At 39.7% G+C, this 13518-nt stretch overlaps 1 protein-coding gene across 4 annotated transcripts in view; it reads right to left on the bottom strand.

Moving 5' to 3' along the window:
- Nucleotides 1-13518, bottom strand: part of LOC107562495 (atlastin-2-like) — a 22254-nt gene that overhangs the window by 2955 nt on the left and 5781 nt on the right. Inside the window, exons 2-15 of one of the 4 annotated variants that reach the window (XR_001605990.1) lie at nt 9768-9994; nt 9009-9143; nt 7868-7972; nt 7746-7796; nt 6900-6956; nt 6684-6776; nt 6466-6604; nt 5488-5615; nt 5356-5412; nt 4053-4124; nt 3710-3979; nt 2131-2292; nt 923-937; nt 453-811 (exon numbers count right to left, since the gene is read on the bottom strand). Coding sequence is in view for 2 of the 4 variants with exons in the window: in XM_016247126.1 (XP_016102612.1) it covers nt 701-811; nt 923-937; nt 2131-2292; nt 3710-3979; nt 4053-4124; nt 5356-5412; nt 5488-5615; nt 6466-6604; nt 6684-6776; nt 6900-6956; nt 7746-7796; nt 7868-7972; nt 9009-9143; nt 9768-9994 (1622 nt within the window). In the remaining 2 variants the exon portion in view is untranslated. Of the gene's footprint in view, nt 1-20; nt 812-922; nt 938-2130; nt 2563-3709; nt 3980-4052; nt 4125-5355; nt 5413-5487; nt 5616-6465; nt 6605-6683; nt 6777-6899; nt 6957-7745; nt 7797-7867; nt 7973-9008; nt 9144-9767; nt 9995-13518 lie in introns of those variants that run through there. The other 3 variants (XM_016247126.1, XR_001605991.1, XM_016247127.1) reach the window with 3 other exon arrangements.

Below are 13518 nucleotides of genomic sequence, written 5' to 3'. Positions count from 1 at the left end.
GTGTGTGTGTGTGTGTGTGTGTATGCGTGCGTCTGTGAAGAGAGAGAGAGAGAGAGAGAGAGAGAGAGAGAGAGAGTGTGAGTGAGTTGCACAAGTATGTTTGTGCATGCGGGTGGGTGTATGTATGCGTGCATCTATGTAGAGAGAGAGAGAGAGAGAGAGAGAGAGAGAGAGAGAGAGTGTGTGAGTGAGTGAGTTGCACGAGTATGTTTGTGCATGCGGGTGGGTGTGCACAAGTGTGTGTGTGTTTCTCTCCAATATGGACATGAATCACAGCATCATTCCTGCTGATGAACATGAATCCATGTTTTCTCTGCTCCAAAGGAAGCGTGTAGTAGCTTGAGTCTCACACACACACACGTTTATCTCGCGCATCATGCCCTACAGTGAGCAGTTTAAAAACCCTCGTCAGTACAGGAAACACAGTCTGGATGGATGGAATGATGACGCACAGGAAGTTCGTCTGTACAGCAGACACTGAAATCATTGGTACAGCTCAGCGTTCTCAACTAGGTCCTGTAGTGGATCGTGACCCGCTCCGAGTCATGTGACGCGTCCGGAGGAGACGTCAGCGAGTCCGAACACTTCTCCATGAACACAGATGAGACGGACAGAAGAGATGACATGAGAAAGAGGACACCTGGTGAAACTCCCAGAATCCTCGGCGGTGATGGAGCGTCCTGAACGTGAGATTCTCGGGCTAGTTCCTCTTCTTGACGTTGTTGTTTGAGGACAGTCTCTGTCGCGGCGTCGGCATCACGGCGCTCAGCGTCACTTTGCTCCGCGCGACCTCGAACAGTTTGGAAAAGACCTGAAACCAGAGACGCGTGTTAGTGACACAGACACACACACACACACACACACACACACACACACACACACACGTGTGTGATGAGGTGAAGAGGTCAGAGGTCACTCTCACCTTCCGCGGCGTCCTCTGTGTGAGCATGGAGTGAGAAGAGAGCGAGACGTTACAGACACAAGAGTTTCAGAGCTTAACTTCAGCACTGAATGAGCAGCACAATCTTCAGGATCAATGAAAGATTAAATCTACAGTATAAAGGTTTATTACTCGAGCTGAGAAGCGTCTAAATCATCATCATCGAGGTGGTCTGATTCTGGGGAACCTACATGATGGCCAATTACAAATTTATACTGTTCCGCTCAAAATAAATAAATGGGGGATAAAAAAAAAATTTTTTTGTATATATATATATTATAAAAAGAAACAATTGTGAGAACATTTAAAAACATTCAGTGTTTTTAACACCTACCTTAGAAAGTAAAAAAAAAAAAGTTCAACAAATAAAAGTTAAAATATAAATAAAATCATTAAAAAAAATTATAAAATCTACAATATAATAGAAATAGATAGTTAAAAACATTCAGTGCTTATGACACCTGCCTTGGGAAGTTTACCTGGGGGATAAATAAATTCATAAACTTAAAATATCCATATAAAAAAAATCAAATACATCATAATAAACAATAATAACAGCGTGAAAATGTAAAAACATTTAATATTTGTGACACCTGCCTTAGAGGGTTAACTGGGGGGAGGGGGGGGGGGGGGGGGGGGCGTTAAAAATAAAAATATAAAAAAAGCCAAAAAATAAAAGGGGGGGGAGGATGTGGCGTTAAAAATAAAAATATAAACAAAGCCAAACAATAAAAACAAAAATATACACAAAACAATGAATGGGCAAATAAATAAATATAACAGAAACAATAACTGTGAAAATGTAATGATGTTTAGTGCTTTTGGCATCTGCCTTAGAAAGTTTACTCGGGATTTTTTTTTTTAAATAAATGCATTAAAAAAATCTAAGAAAATATATAACATTATATACACAATAATAACCACATTCTGGGGACACCAGAGACTTATATTACATATTGTAGAAAGGGGCATAATATGTCTCCTTTAAAACCTTTAGTGTTTTTGACCACTGCCATACTAACTCTACGTTATGACCTTTCTGAATGTCATGATTAAGTCAATGTTTTTAATACAGCTGGATGGGAGACAGAAGTGGGGAAGACAAGAAACTGCAGAATAAGAGTCCTGTTGTGCTGCACTACAGACAGACAGGAAGGAAGCAGCTCTTGTGCTGACGATGTGATACGCACCTGCTCCCACAGGGTTTCTGCCAGCCGGTCGATGAAGCAGCCCAGCTCTCTGAACTCCCCGGAGTATCTGACATAGACCCAGACGCAGAGCGAGAGCAGCGCCAGGCCCATCAGCAGGTTACACAGCGCCGCCGCAGGGCTCAGACCCACGAAGCCCGTCACCACCGACGCCACGTACATGACGAACATCACGGCGAACAGCGTGGCTGGCGTGCGCGCCGCGAAGAAAATGTTCTTCCCATCGTTGTGTTTGAGGAAGCTGGCGTAGGCCTCGTCGATCTCCTGCTCCAGCTGCTCCTGATAGCGGAGGCAGAACTCCTCGCCGCCCATCTTCTTCACGCCGCGGAACTGACGCACACAGCTCTGCTTCAGCTCCTCGTGACTGCGCTCCAGATCCGCCGGAGACATGTAGGGCCTGTCTCCACCGCACACCTGCATACAGGAGAACACGCGTGTGTCACGGGCGTCACAGCCGAGAGATCACGTGATCAGGTGAGAGACGTACCTGCTCCATGCTCCTGCTGTACGAGTCTTTCGCTCCTGCTACAGCGGCCAGGTTATTCGCTTCAGCCGTCGCCTGCGGCACACGACAGACACACAGCATCTATCAGCCGACTAACATCCAATCAAAATCTCCTGCTGTTCGCAAACCGCCTGAAGATCTGGTTAAGCTACGCATTTCTTCTTGCACTTTGGTGAATATTTCTCATATGTGACCCTGGAGCACAAAAGCAGTCATAAGGGTCAATTTTGTGAAATTGAGATTTATGCATCATCTGAAAGCTGAATAAATGAGCTTTCTATTGATGTATGGTTTGTTAGGATCGGACAATATTTGAAAATCTGGAATCTGAGGGTGCAAAAAAATCTAAATATTGAGAAAATCATCTTTAAAGTTGTTCAAATGAAGTTCTTAGCAATGCATATTACTAATCAAAAATCTATAATTGTGACCCATACAATGTATTGTTGGCTATTGCTACAAATATCCCCCAGCGACTTAACACTGCTTTTGTGCTGCAGAGTCATATTTAGGATCATGCAACGTTTTAACACACATGTGTTTTGGAAAGCTTTTGGGTTGGGGTCAATTTTTTTGCGCATTTTAAGACTTTTGTTCTATAATTCAAGATAATTTTATGGCCTCAAATTGGATCAAAGTGAATTTCAGGACCGATGGGCATCCTCCTTCATAACATCTTAAGATATCAATGAGATGGAAATATTAACAAAAGTTTAAATAACAACGTCTATAATAATGAAAGATTTCATGGAGCTCATGACTCTTGTTTTATTCTCTATGAATGATGCATGTAGGACCCTAAAAATTTAGATTTTATGACAAATTCCATGTTTTCCGTTTTAATTTTCCTACATTTAAAAAATTTTTAACTAAACTAACTCAAAAAGGATGTAGAATAAATTGAATTCATCAGCAATAACTAATTTTGTGTTTGTTAATTTTTGTGGATTATGTTTCATGATTTAGTACAAAATTCAGTGGTAATCTAATGGATGCATGAAACTTCGAAAAATGAAAATGCAACAATTTCTTAGATTTTTTTTGGCAAACAATCACCACCGACGCCACGTACATGACGAACATCACGGCGAACAGCGTGGCCGGCGTGCGCGCCGCGAAGAAAATGTTCTTCCCATCGTTGTGTTTGAGGAAGCTGGCGTAGGCCTCGTCGATCTCCTGCTCCAGCTGCTCCTGATAGCGGAGGCAGAGCTCCTCGCCGCCCATCTTCTTCACGCCGCGGAACTGACGCACACAGCTCTGCTTCAGCTCCTCGTGACTGCGCTCCAGATCCGCCGGAGACATGTAGGGCCTGTCTCCACCGCACACCTGCAGACGGGAGAACACGCGTGTGTCACGGGCGTCACAGCCGAGAGATCACGTGATCAGGTGAGAGACGTACCTGCTCCATGCTCCTGCTGTACGAGTCTTTCGCTCCTGCTACAGCGGCCAGGTTATTCGCTTCAGCCGTCGCCTGCGGCACACGACAGACACACAGCATCTATCAGCCGACTAACATCCAATCAAAATCTCCTGCTGTTCGCAAACCGCCTGAAGATCTGGTTAAGCTACGCATTTCTTCTTGCACTTTGGTGAATATTTCTCATATGTGACCCTGGAGCACAAAAGCAGTCATAAGGGTCAATTTTGTGAAATTGAGATTTATGCATCATCTGAAAGCTGAATAAATGAGCTTTCTATTGATGTATGGTTTGTTAGGATCGGACAATATTTGAAAATCTGGAATCTGAGGGTGCAAAAAAATCTAAATATTGAGAAAATCATCTTTAAAGTTGTTCAAATGAAGTTCTTAGCAATGCATATTACTAATCAAAAATCTATAATTGTGACCCATACAATGTATTGTTGGCTATTGCTACAAATATCCCCCAGCGACTTAACACTGCTTTTGTGCTGCAGAGTCATATTTAGGATCATGCAACGTTTTAACACACATGTGTTTTGGAAAGCTTTTGGGTTGGGGTCAATTTTTTTGCGCATTTTAAGACTTTTGTTCTATAATTCAAGATAATTTTATGGCCTCAAATTGGATCAAAGTGAATTTCAGGACCGATGGGCATCCTCCTTCATAACATCTTAAGATATCAATGAGATGGAAATATTAACAAAAGTTTAAATAACAACGTCTATAATAATGAAAGATTTCATGGAGCTCATGACTCTTGTTTTATTCTCTATGAATGATGCATGTAGGACCCTAAAAATTTAGATTTTATGACAAATTCCATGTTTTCCGTTTTAATTTTCCTACATTTAAAAAATTTTTAACTAAACTAACTCAAAAAGGATGTAGAATAAATTGAATTCATCAGCAATAACTAATTTTGTGTTTGTTAATTTTTGTGGATTATGTTTCATGATTTAGTACAAAATTCAGTGGTAATCTAATGGATGCATGAAACTTCGAAAAATGAAAATGCAACAATTTCTTAGATTTTTTTTGGCAAACAAAGTGCTGAGGCTTACTGTTTAAATTACAACAAGGATAAAAAATTGTGATCGTGCAAGATATTCTTTAAAAATAAAGTTTCAATAAAGTGTATTATTACGACTCTAAGAAGTACATTCTGTTGCACAATAGTCATAACTTCTTCAAGTTAAACTGCACGTAACCCAAGCATGTGAGAGACCTTCTAATGGGCCAAACTGATGTTTTCTATGAGACCTGACGATCACGTCTGTACCTGTAACATGGACTTGGGATGCGGCAGTTCTTCGCCCTGATAGATCTTCATGTAGGCCTGAGACAGAGAAACACACGGTCAATCCCAGCAGGCATCTGAACGATGGAGACGCGGTGGAGAAGTGTCTCTTACTCTGAAATACTGCAGCAGATCTCGACACGTGACTTTAGAGCCGCTGATCTCCTTCTCCATCAGACTCTCAGGAGCCAGAAGCAGAGGCACCAGATTCACCAGCTCCCTCTTGAATTCCTCATCGATGTCTAGACACACACACACACAGACAGACAGACACACAGACAGACACACAGAGACAGACAGACAGACAGACAGACAGACAGACACACAGACAGACACACAGAGACAGACAGACAGACAGACAGACAGACAGACACACAGACAGACACACAGAGACAGACAGACAGACAGACAGACAGACAGACACACAGACAGACACACAGAGACAGACAGACAGACAGACAGACAGACAGACACACAGACAGACACACAGAGACAGACAGACAGACAGACAGACAGACAGACACACAGACAGACACACAGAGACAGACAGACAGACAGACAGACAGACAGACACACAGACAGACACACAGAGACAGACAGACAGACAGACAGACAGACAGACACACAGACAGACACACAGAGACAGACAGACAGACAGACAGACAGACAGACACACAGACAGACACACAGAGACAGACAGACAGACAGACAGACAGACAGACACACAGACAGACACACAGAGACAGACAGACAGACAGACAGACAGACAGACACACAGACAGACACACAGAGACAGACAGACAGACAGACAGACAGACAGACACACAGACAGACACACAGAGACAGACAGACAGACAGACAGACAGACAGACAAGACAGACAGACAAGACAGACAGACAGACACACACGACGCTCCTTTAATGATTATTTTATATTTCAGTGATTAATAGCACTGGCCTGCATCATATTTATTGAAACCCAACACTTGTTTCTTACTAATTTTGAGTGCTGATTTCAAAAGTAGTGTCTGTTTTGCTGGAGCTAGTATTCTCCCGTCATCAGCAGAAACACTGCTTCAAGCAGCGCTCTCACCTCGCAAGCGGCCGTCGAAGTGTGGGTTGGTGGCCACTTTGAGCCCAGGGTGCGGCAGCAGGAAGCAGCTGATGCTGGAGAAGCAGGAGTGGATGTGCTTCCTGACGTTCTGCAGCTCTTCGTGCTGATTCTGTTTGACCTGAGAATCACAGCATGAATCAGCACACGTGAGGATAAGAGCAGGAGAAACCAGATTCCTGCGGCATCACGTGACCCACCTGCAGCCTCTTCTCCAGGAACTTATTTCCCCCATCCAGACCGTAAGCGTGTTCGTACGGGTAACTCCAGTCTCGAATGAGAAACATCAGCGACTGCAGACCAACACAGACACGGCGTCACTGCAGCGTCTCACACACACAGACACGCACTCTCTCACACAGACACACACACACACTCATACGCGCGCACACAAACACACACACACTCTCACACACCTGGAAGGGTTTCAGGTAGATCTCCTCCATGGCCAGTCGACCGTACTCTGTGAAGAGCTGAAGCAGCAGAAGCACACATTATAATACGGAGAGTATTTGCACACTTGAGTCACTTTATTCCGTTTCTAATGCAGTGACATGACAACATCTCAAAGGATTCATGTCACAGTGAGAGACGCACAGAACAGGTGTGACATGCTGAAGATCTAGTGCTGTAAACCTGTGACCGCTGTTCATCAGAAATATGTGAACAGATGTGACACACAGCATGATCCTGCAGATAGACGCAAACGGCATTTAAGTGTTTAAAGGTTTTAAAAGTTGAACTTGTAATTTGACACAGTGTCCTAAAATTCAGCTCTCGCAAAGACACTTTTAAACAGAAGCCAACTAAAACTTCAACTAAAGAAAACAACAAAAACTGAAATAATAAATTTCAGCTAATTGCCAAGGCAACATTCATTATATATACGTAGACAGTCTGTAAAAAACTAAAAAAACTACCAAAGACAAAAACAACAAAATATTTCAAAAAAAAAATCTAAATATAACAATAAATCAAAAGTGATTCAAAACATTAACTATAACAGCATCTCAGTTCTGCTAAAATTAATGGCATCAATCAGACGTGTGTGAACACAGACCAGCAGTCACATCGTTATTTACAGCAGATGATCCCAATTAAAATTAGCCATTTAGAGCAACATGACAAACTTAAATGCTAAAATAACGCACTATTCATACTGATGATCATTTCACCAGCACCTGTGAAGAATAAATCAGTGCTCCTCTATTTGATACTTTGGCATTCAGCCGTTTTAAGTGTGTTTTTCTGTCACGTCTCACCTGAAGATGCTGCAGATCGTCTTCTTGAACGTTTTGGGACAAGTTATAGACCTGCGCATAAAAGCAGGAGCATCAGGACACTGCATGCTCTCTCAGCGACGCACACGTGACGCGTGTCGTACCTGTACAGAGCTGGTCATGGTGCTGAGGGCGAACAGTGTGGCGCAGTCTTTGACGGTGGACTGACTGTCGAACGCTCCCTGCGTGTCCAGAAGCAGCACAGCCACCTGCGGACACACACACGGTCACGGGTAACTGAGCCAGAACACGCCTGATCGCTATCAATAATAAACAATAAATAGTAGTACATATTCATGTAAAATATAAATTAATAATAAAAATATTTAAAAATATTTAATAAACAAACAAATAATAATCAAATTATAATAACCAATAAACTAAAAATAAATGATCAATAAATAGTAATGCATTTTACATAAATTTACAAAAATAAGAATAATAAATAAAATGATTAATAATAAACAAATATTTAATAAACAATAAATAATATTAATACTCAATAACTGACAAATAACAATAATAATTAATGAGTAATAAATATCAATAAGCAATAAATAAAATAAATAAATATATCAATAAATATTAAATATAAAGCTAATTAAATCATAAAAATTTAGAATTAACAGAGTTTAAAAATTAAAATTACTAAAAAAAGATGAAATATTTTTGACTGCAATGTGTGTTTAACTGCATGTAACGTTACCATATCTGATATCACATATCGACAGTGAATGTGTGGTTAAAATACTGAAGTGTTAAGTGTCTGGGGGATATTTGTAGCAATAGCCAACAATACATTGTATGGGTCACAATTATACATTTCTCTTTTATGCCAAAAATCATTAGGATATTAAGTAAAGATCATGTTTCATGAAGATATTTAGTAAATCTCCTACCGTAAATATATCAGAACTTAATGTTTGATTAGTAATATGCATTGCTAAGAACTTCATTTGGACAACTTTAAAGATGATTTTCTCAATATTTAGATTTTTTTGCTCCCTCAGATTCCAGATTTTCTAATATTGTCCGATCCTAACAAACCATACATCAATGGAGAGATTATTTATTCAGCTTCAGATGATGCATAACTCTCAATTTCACAAAATTGACCCTTATGACTGGTTTTGTGCTCCAGGGTCACATATTAGCTTAAAATGACTTCAAGACAATATTTCAGCTCAAAGGGGTTCGACTGATGAGAATATTGTCCGAAGGCAGTGTGATGCGGCTGAGCTTTACCCTGCTGCCGTCTGGTTTCTCCACCACAAACACGTGGCTCCAGGCCTGAATGCCGGTGGTCTCGCGCTCACAGCCGCCCCTCCAGGTGAAGCCCGTCAGCGGCTCGTTGTTCCCACCCAGCCACGCGTCCGAGTCCTGAGACAGACACACAGCATCACAGCTCGCTTCATTGTGTGGGTCTCTCAACTGTATGTTCAGTCTAAACTCAACAGCACTCTCAACACAAAACATCAGTGTTTCACAGTAAAGCGGCTGTCCGAACCAGAACACATGACAAACGTGAACGCTGCAGTTCCACACTGCTGTCAGATCAGCTCATTGTGTGCAAGCGTCTTTTCTTCATGTGCAATTACAATGCATTAATGGAAAGCATATATTGTAATCTCACACAAAGATTTTGTGCGCCGATTCATAAAATGCCAACATTAATAATAAAGTCAACATTATCGGTGTTAAAATATTTTATTTTTCTTATGTCTGCAAAAGTTCTATTTCAAATAAATGCTGTTCTTCTGATCTTTCTATACATCTGTGAATCCTGAAAAATAAAATGCATTGAGCAGCATATTATACTGATTTCTGAAGATCATGTGACACTGAAGACTGGAGGAATGATGCTGAAAATACAGCTTTGATCACAGGAATAAATTATAGTTATACAGAGATTTACATAGAAAACAGCTGTTTTAGATTCTAAAAATATTAAACAATTTTGACAGTATTTTTGAGGTTTCTCTGTGAAGATGAAGCAGCTCTGACCTGGCTGTACATGTATCTGAGCATGAAGTCCAGCAGGAAGGACTTGCCCTTGCGGAAGGCTCCAGCTACAGACACCACCACCACATGTAGATCCCTCACGCGCTCCTGCAGCAGGATCTGCTCCAGCGCCTCCTCGTCCAGAGAGAACTGGTGATGCTCCTCGTCTGCGATGACGATCTGCACGGCTCCAGACGCCTCCGGATCAGAGCAGCTCATCCCAGAGACCCCTGCCACAGACACAACCAGAAAACCAGCACAAAACATCTAGATTTTTAATGCTGTATTATTCAGTATAAAGTGCTTTTCACATGTGCATCAAGTTAATTCGACCATTTTTATATTCCAGCCCGTTGCTATGTCATGCGTCCAAAATTACAACATTTACAAGACTTCACTTAAATCCTTCATTATAAAAGTAGTTTAATGCATTAATCATGCCATGTAATGCACCGAAATATCACATCTAATACTTATTTATTCATTGTTACAACTTCAGACAGTATAATTCATTAAAACACATGACAAACAAACCTTCAAATATTATAATGCATTTTGGTTACAATTACTTATATAAAGATATAATGCATGACAACGTACATTATGAATACCTTTATAATGCATTTTTTCCAGATACATTTGACAAACGTTTTGAACTAGACTATATATTAATTATATTGTTTCTAAGGAATTTTTGAGAAAATGTGACTGTCAGACTCGGCCGGTACATTACATTTAGAAAACACTAGGTGCATCTTACAGGACAAAATGTTGTTATTTGACAAAATCTGGTTCCATTTTATTTATTTTCTTAATGACTAATATGTTGTTTTTTTTGTCTTAATTTTCTAATTTGACTTTTTTATAGAACTGTTGGCGTTTTCTGTCTGGTTTGTCATTTATTTTTATTTGTACTAATAAAAATATTTATTATATTATGTAGTCATTTTATTAATATTGTTTATTTATTTTACTTTTTAAAAAGTAAATTATTTTTTCAATTTTCTCTATTTTAATTTCTTCGTGCAATTATTACTTGTGCGAATATGTGTTTCATGCATTTTTGTTATAAAGTAAGTTTTACGTGTTTGCATAAAAAAAAAAAAAAGTGCATTTACAAATCATTCTCTACTAAAAGTCCAAATAAAATCAGTTTAACACAAAAACATCTTGAATCAACAGATTAACCTGACAAGGATTTGACCGGTGAAGCCGCTTCTTAACTAGTAGCTCTGTTCAGTTCTGTCCAGAAGGTGTAATATAAAGGTGTTTTTCACCACGGTCACTCGTGTAAATCACTGATCAGCGTGTGAACAGAACACACACTCTCTCACACGCACACACACACACTCTCACACACACACACACACTCTCGCTCACACACACACACACAAACACACACACTACACACACACACACTCATACACACTCTCACACGCACACTCTCACTCACACACACACACACAAACACACACACTACACACACACACACTCATACACACTCTCACACGCACACTCACACACACACTCTCACTCACACTCTCACACGCACACACACACTCTCACACTCACTCTCACACTCACACACACACTCACGCACACATTTGTGAAAAGTGTGGACTCTCCAAAGGTGTAATGGTTTTTATACTGTACAGACCGTATATTCTATTGCCCTACACCAACCCTACCCCTAAACCTACCCCTCACAGGAGACTTTGTGCTATTTCAGATTTTCAATACACTCCATTCTGTGTGATTTATAAGCGTTTTGAAAAGTGGGGACATGGGGTAATGTCCTGAAAAGTCACCTTCTCCTTGTAATACCTGTCATACCTTTGTCATTATACACATTTATGTCCTCATTTGTCACAAAAACGCGCACACACACACACACACTCTCTCTCTCTCACACACACACACACACACACTCACTGGACGCATTATTTACACCAGGAGAAGCTGAAGGAGAGCATGGAGGACATTAGGGTTTTACTATAGTACAGGTCCCAGAAGTCCTCGGTCTGTCCTAAAAACGAATGTAGTGACCCAGATCAGCCCGTCTAAAGTTACCCACAAACACCAGCGACACAAACCAGTTTAACCTCAAAAACAGCCTCTCTGACACAGAAAAACACTGAGGGCTTCAGGAAACCGTGTGGTTCTGGTAATCTGGATCATCTACAGTGTACTATTTCCAGCGATGCAGTGAGCTTATTTAAAGCCTGAACACACACTCAACACATGCTTTATAATCACACACATAACATACGAGCTTCAGAAGATCAGTGTTATACGGTCAAGGCTGCTGGAGATGTTATTTTAGTGCTCCACTAGTGCAAATCACTTACACAAACAATAACCTTCACTAAATATCATTCACCTTCATTTATGTCTTGAGGATTTCTCAAAACACCTTGGAATCATTCGTTTCAATTTACTAAGCAGCCAATCATACGCCATCATTTTACAGGAAAATAAATACGAATTGTGATTTTATAGTTTAATTAATAACCTATTAATTCAATTAACATTTTAATAACCTAGTGTTTTTAGTGTAAAGAAAATGTAACATTGTTTTCCTTCATTTTAGTAACTTTACTGTGTTTTGTCATTTTTATGTCTATATAGGTTTTATTTATGATTTAATTATAGTTCTTTTAGCACTTAAACGTATAATAGTTTGGTGGCAGGACAAGTACAGAAAAAGCCTTACGGATGACATTTAAAATCTGCATTTTTGCTCAGCATGTGCAGAATTTTAGTTCAGACAAAACAAATATAGATTTCAGCACAAGCAGCAACAGAAAAGCCTCAGATATGAGAGATATTAGTCCTGACAACACAAGAAAGTCAGATGTGAGCGTTAAGCACAGTACTAGTTACCCAGAATCCTCCTCCAGCAGCGTCAGGAGACCTCTACTAGCTATACTAGTCTAACTATTCAACACATTCAGATCAGATCAGATCACACGCCTCAAACTCACACTAATCTAAAGTCAAAGCTAGAAGCAAACCATTTTTTTTAAAGTGTGTGTTGTGCACGTATTATATAAATATTATATGTATATCATTCTAATATGCCGATTATTAGAAACATTTCTGATTATCATCAATGCTGAACACAGTCGTGCTGCACAATATTTTTTATGTAAACTGCGATACATCTTATTTTTCAGGATTCACAGATGAACAGAAAGTTCACTTTTCTAATATTACAAGTCTTTATCATCACTTTTTATCAATTTAACACATCCTTGCTGAATAAAAGCATTTTTTTTTAATAAATACTGACCCCCAAACTTTTGAACAATCGTGTATATTGTTACAAAAGATTTCTATTTTGAATAAATGCTGTTCTTTTTAACTTTTTATTCATCAAAGAATCCTAAAAATAAAATGCATCACAGTTTCCACAAAAAATATTGTGCAGCACGACTGTTTTCAACCATTGATAATAATCAGAAATGTTTCTCGAGCAGCAGATCAGCATATTATACTGATTTCTGAAGATCATGTGACACTGAAGACTGGAGGAATGATGCTGAAAATACAGCTGCGCATCACAGGAATACATTACACTTTAACAGAGATTCACATAGAAAACAGCTGTTTTACATTCTAATAATATTTCAGTGCTTTTACTGCTTTTAATCGATATATGTTAATAAATGCAGCCTTGAGCAGAAGAGACTTCTTTAAAAATCTCATTGATCCCAGACTTTTGAACAGTTGTGTGTGTATATATATATATATA

Source organism: Sinocyclocheilus grahami, unplaced genomic scaffold, assembly GCF_001515645.1.
Source record: "Sinocyclocheilus grahami isolate Dianchi unplaced genomic scaffold, SAMN03320097.WGS_v1.1 scaffold825.1, whole genome shotgun sequence".
Lineage (NCBI taxonomy): Eukaryota > Metazoa > Chordata > Actinopteri > Cypriniformes > Cyprinidae > Sinocyclocheilus > Sinocyclocheilus grahami.
The sequence above is the reverse complement of the archived record's forward strand: the minus strand, read 5'-3'. Positions and strand labels throughout refer to the sequence as shown.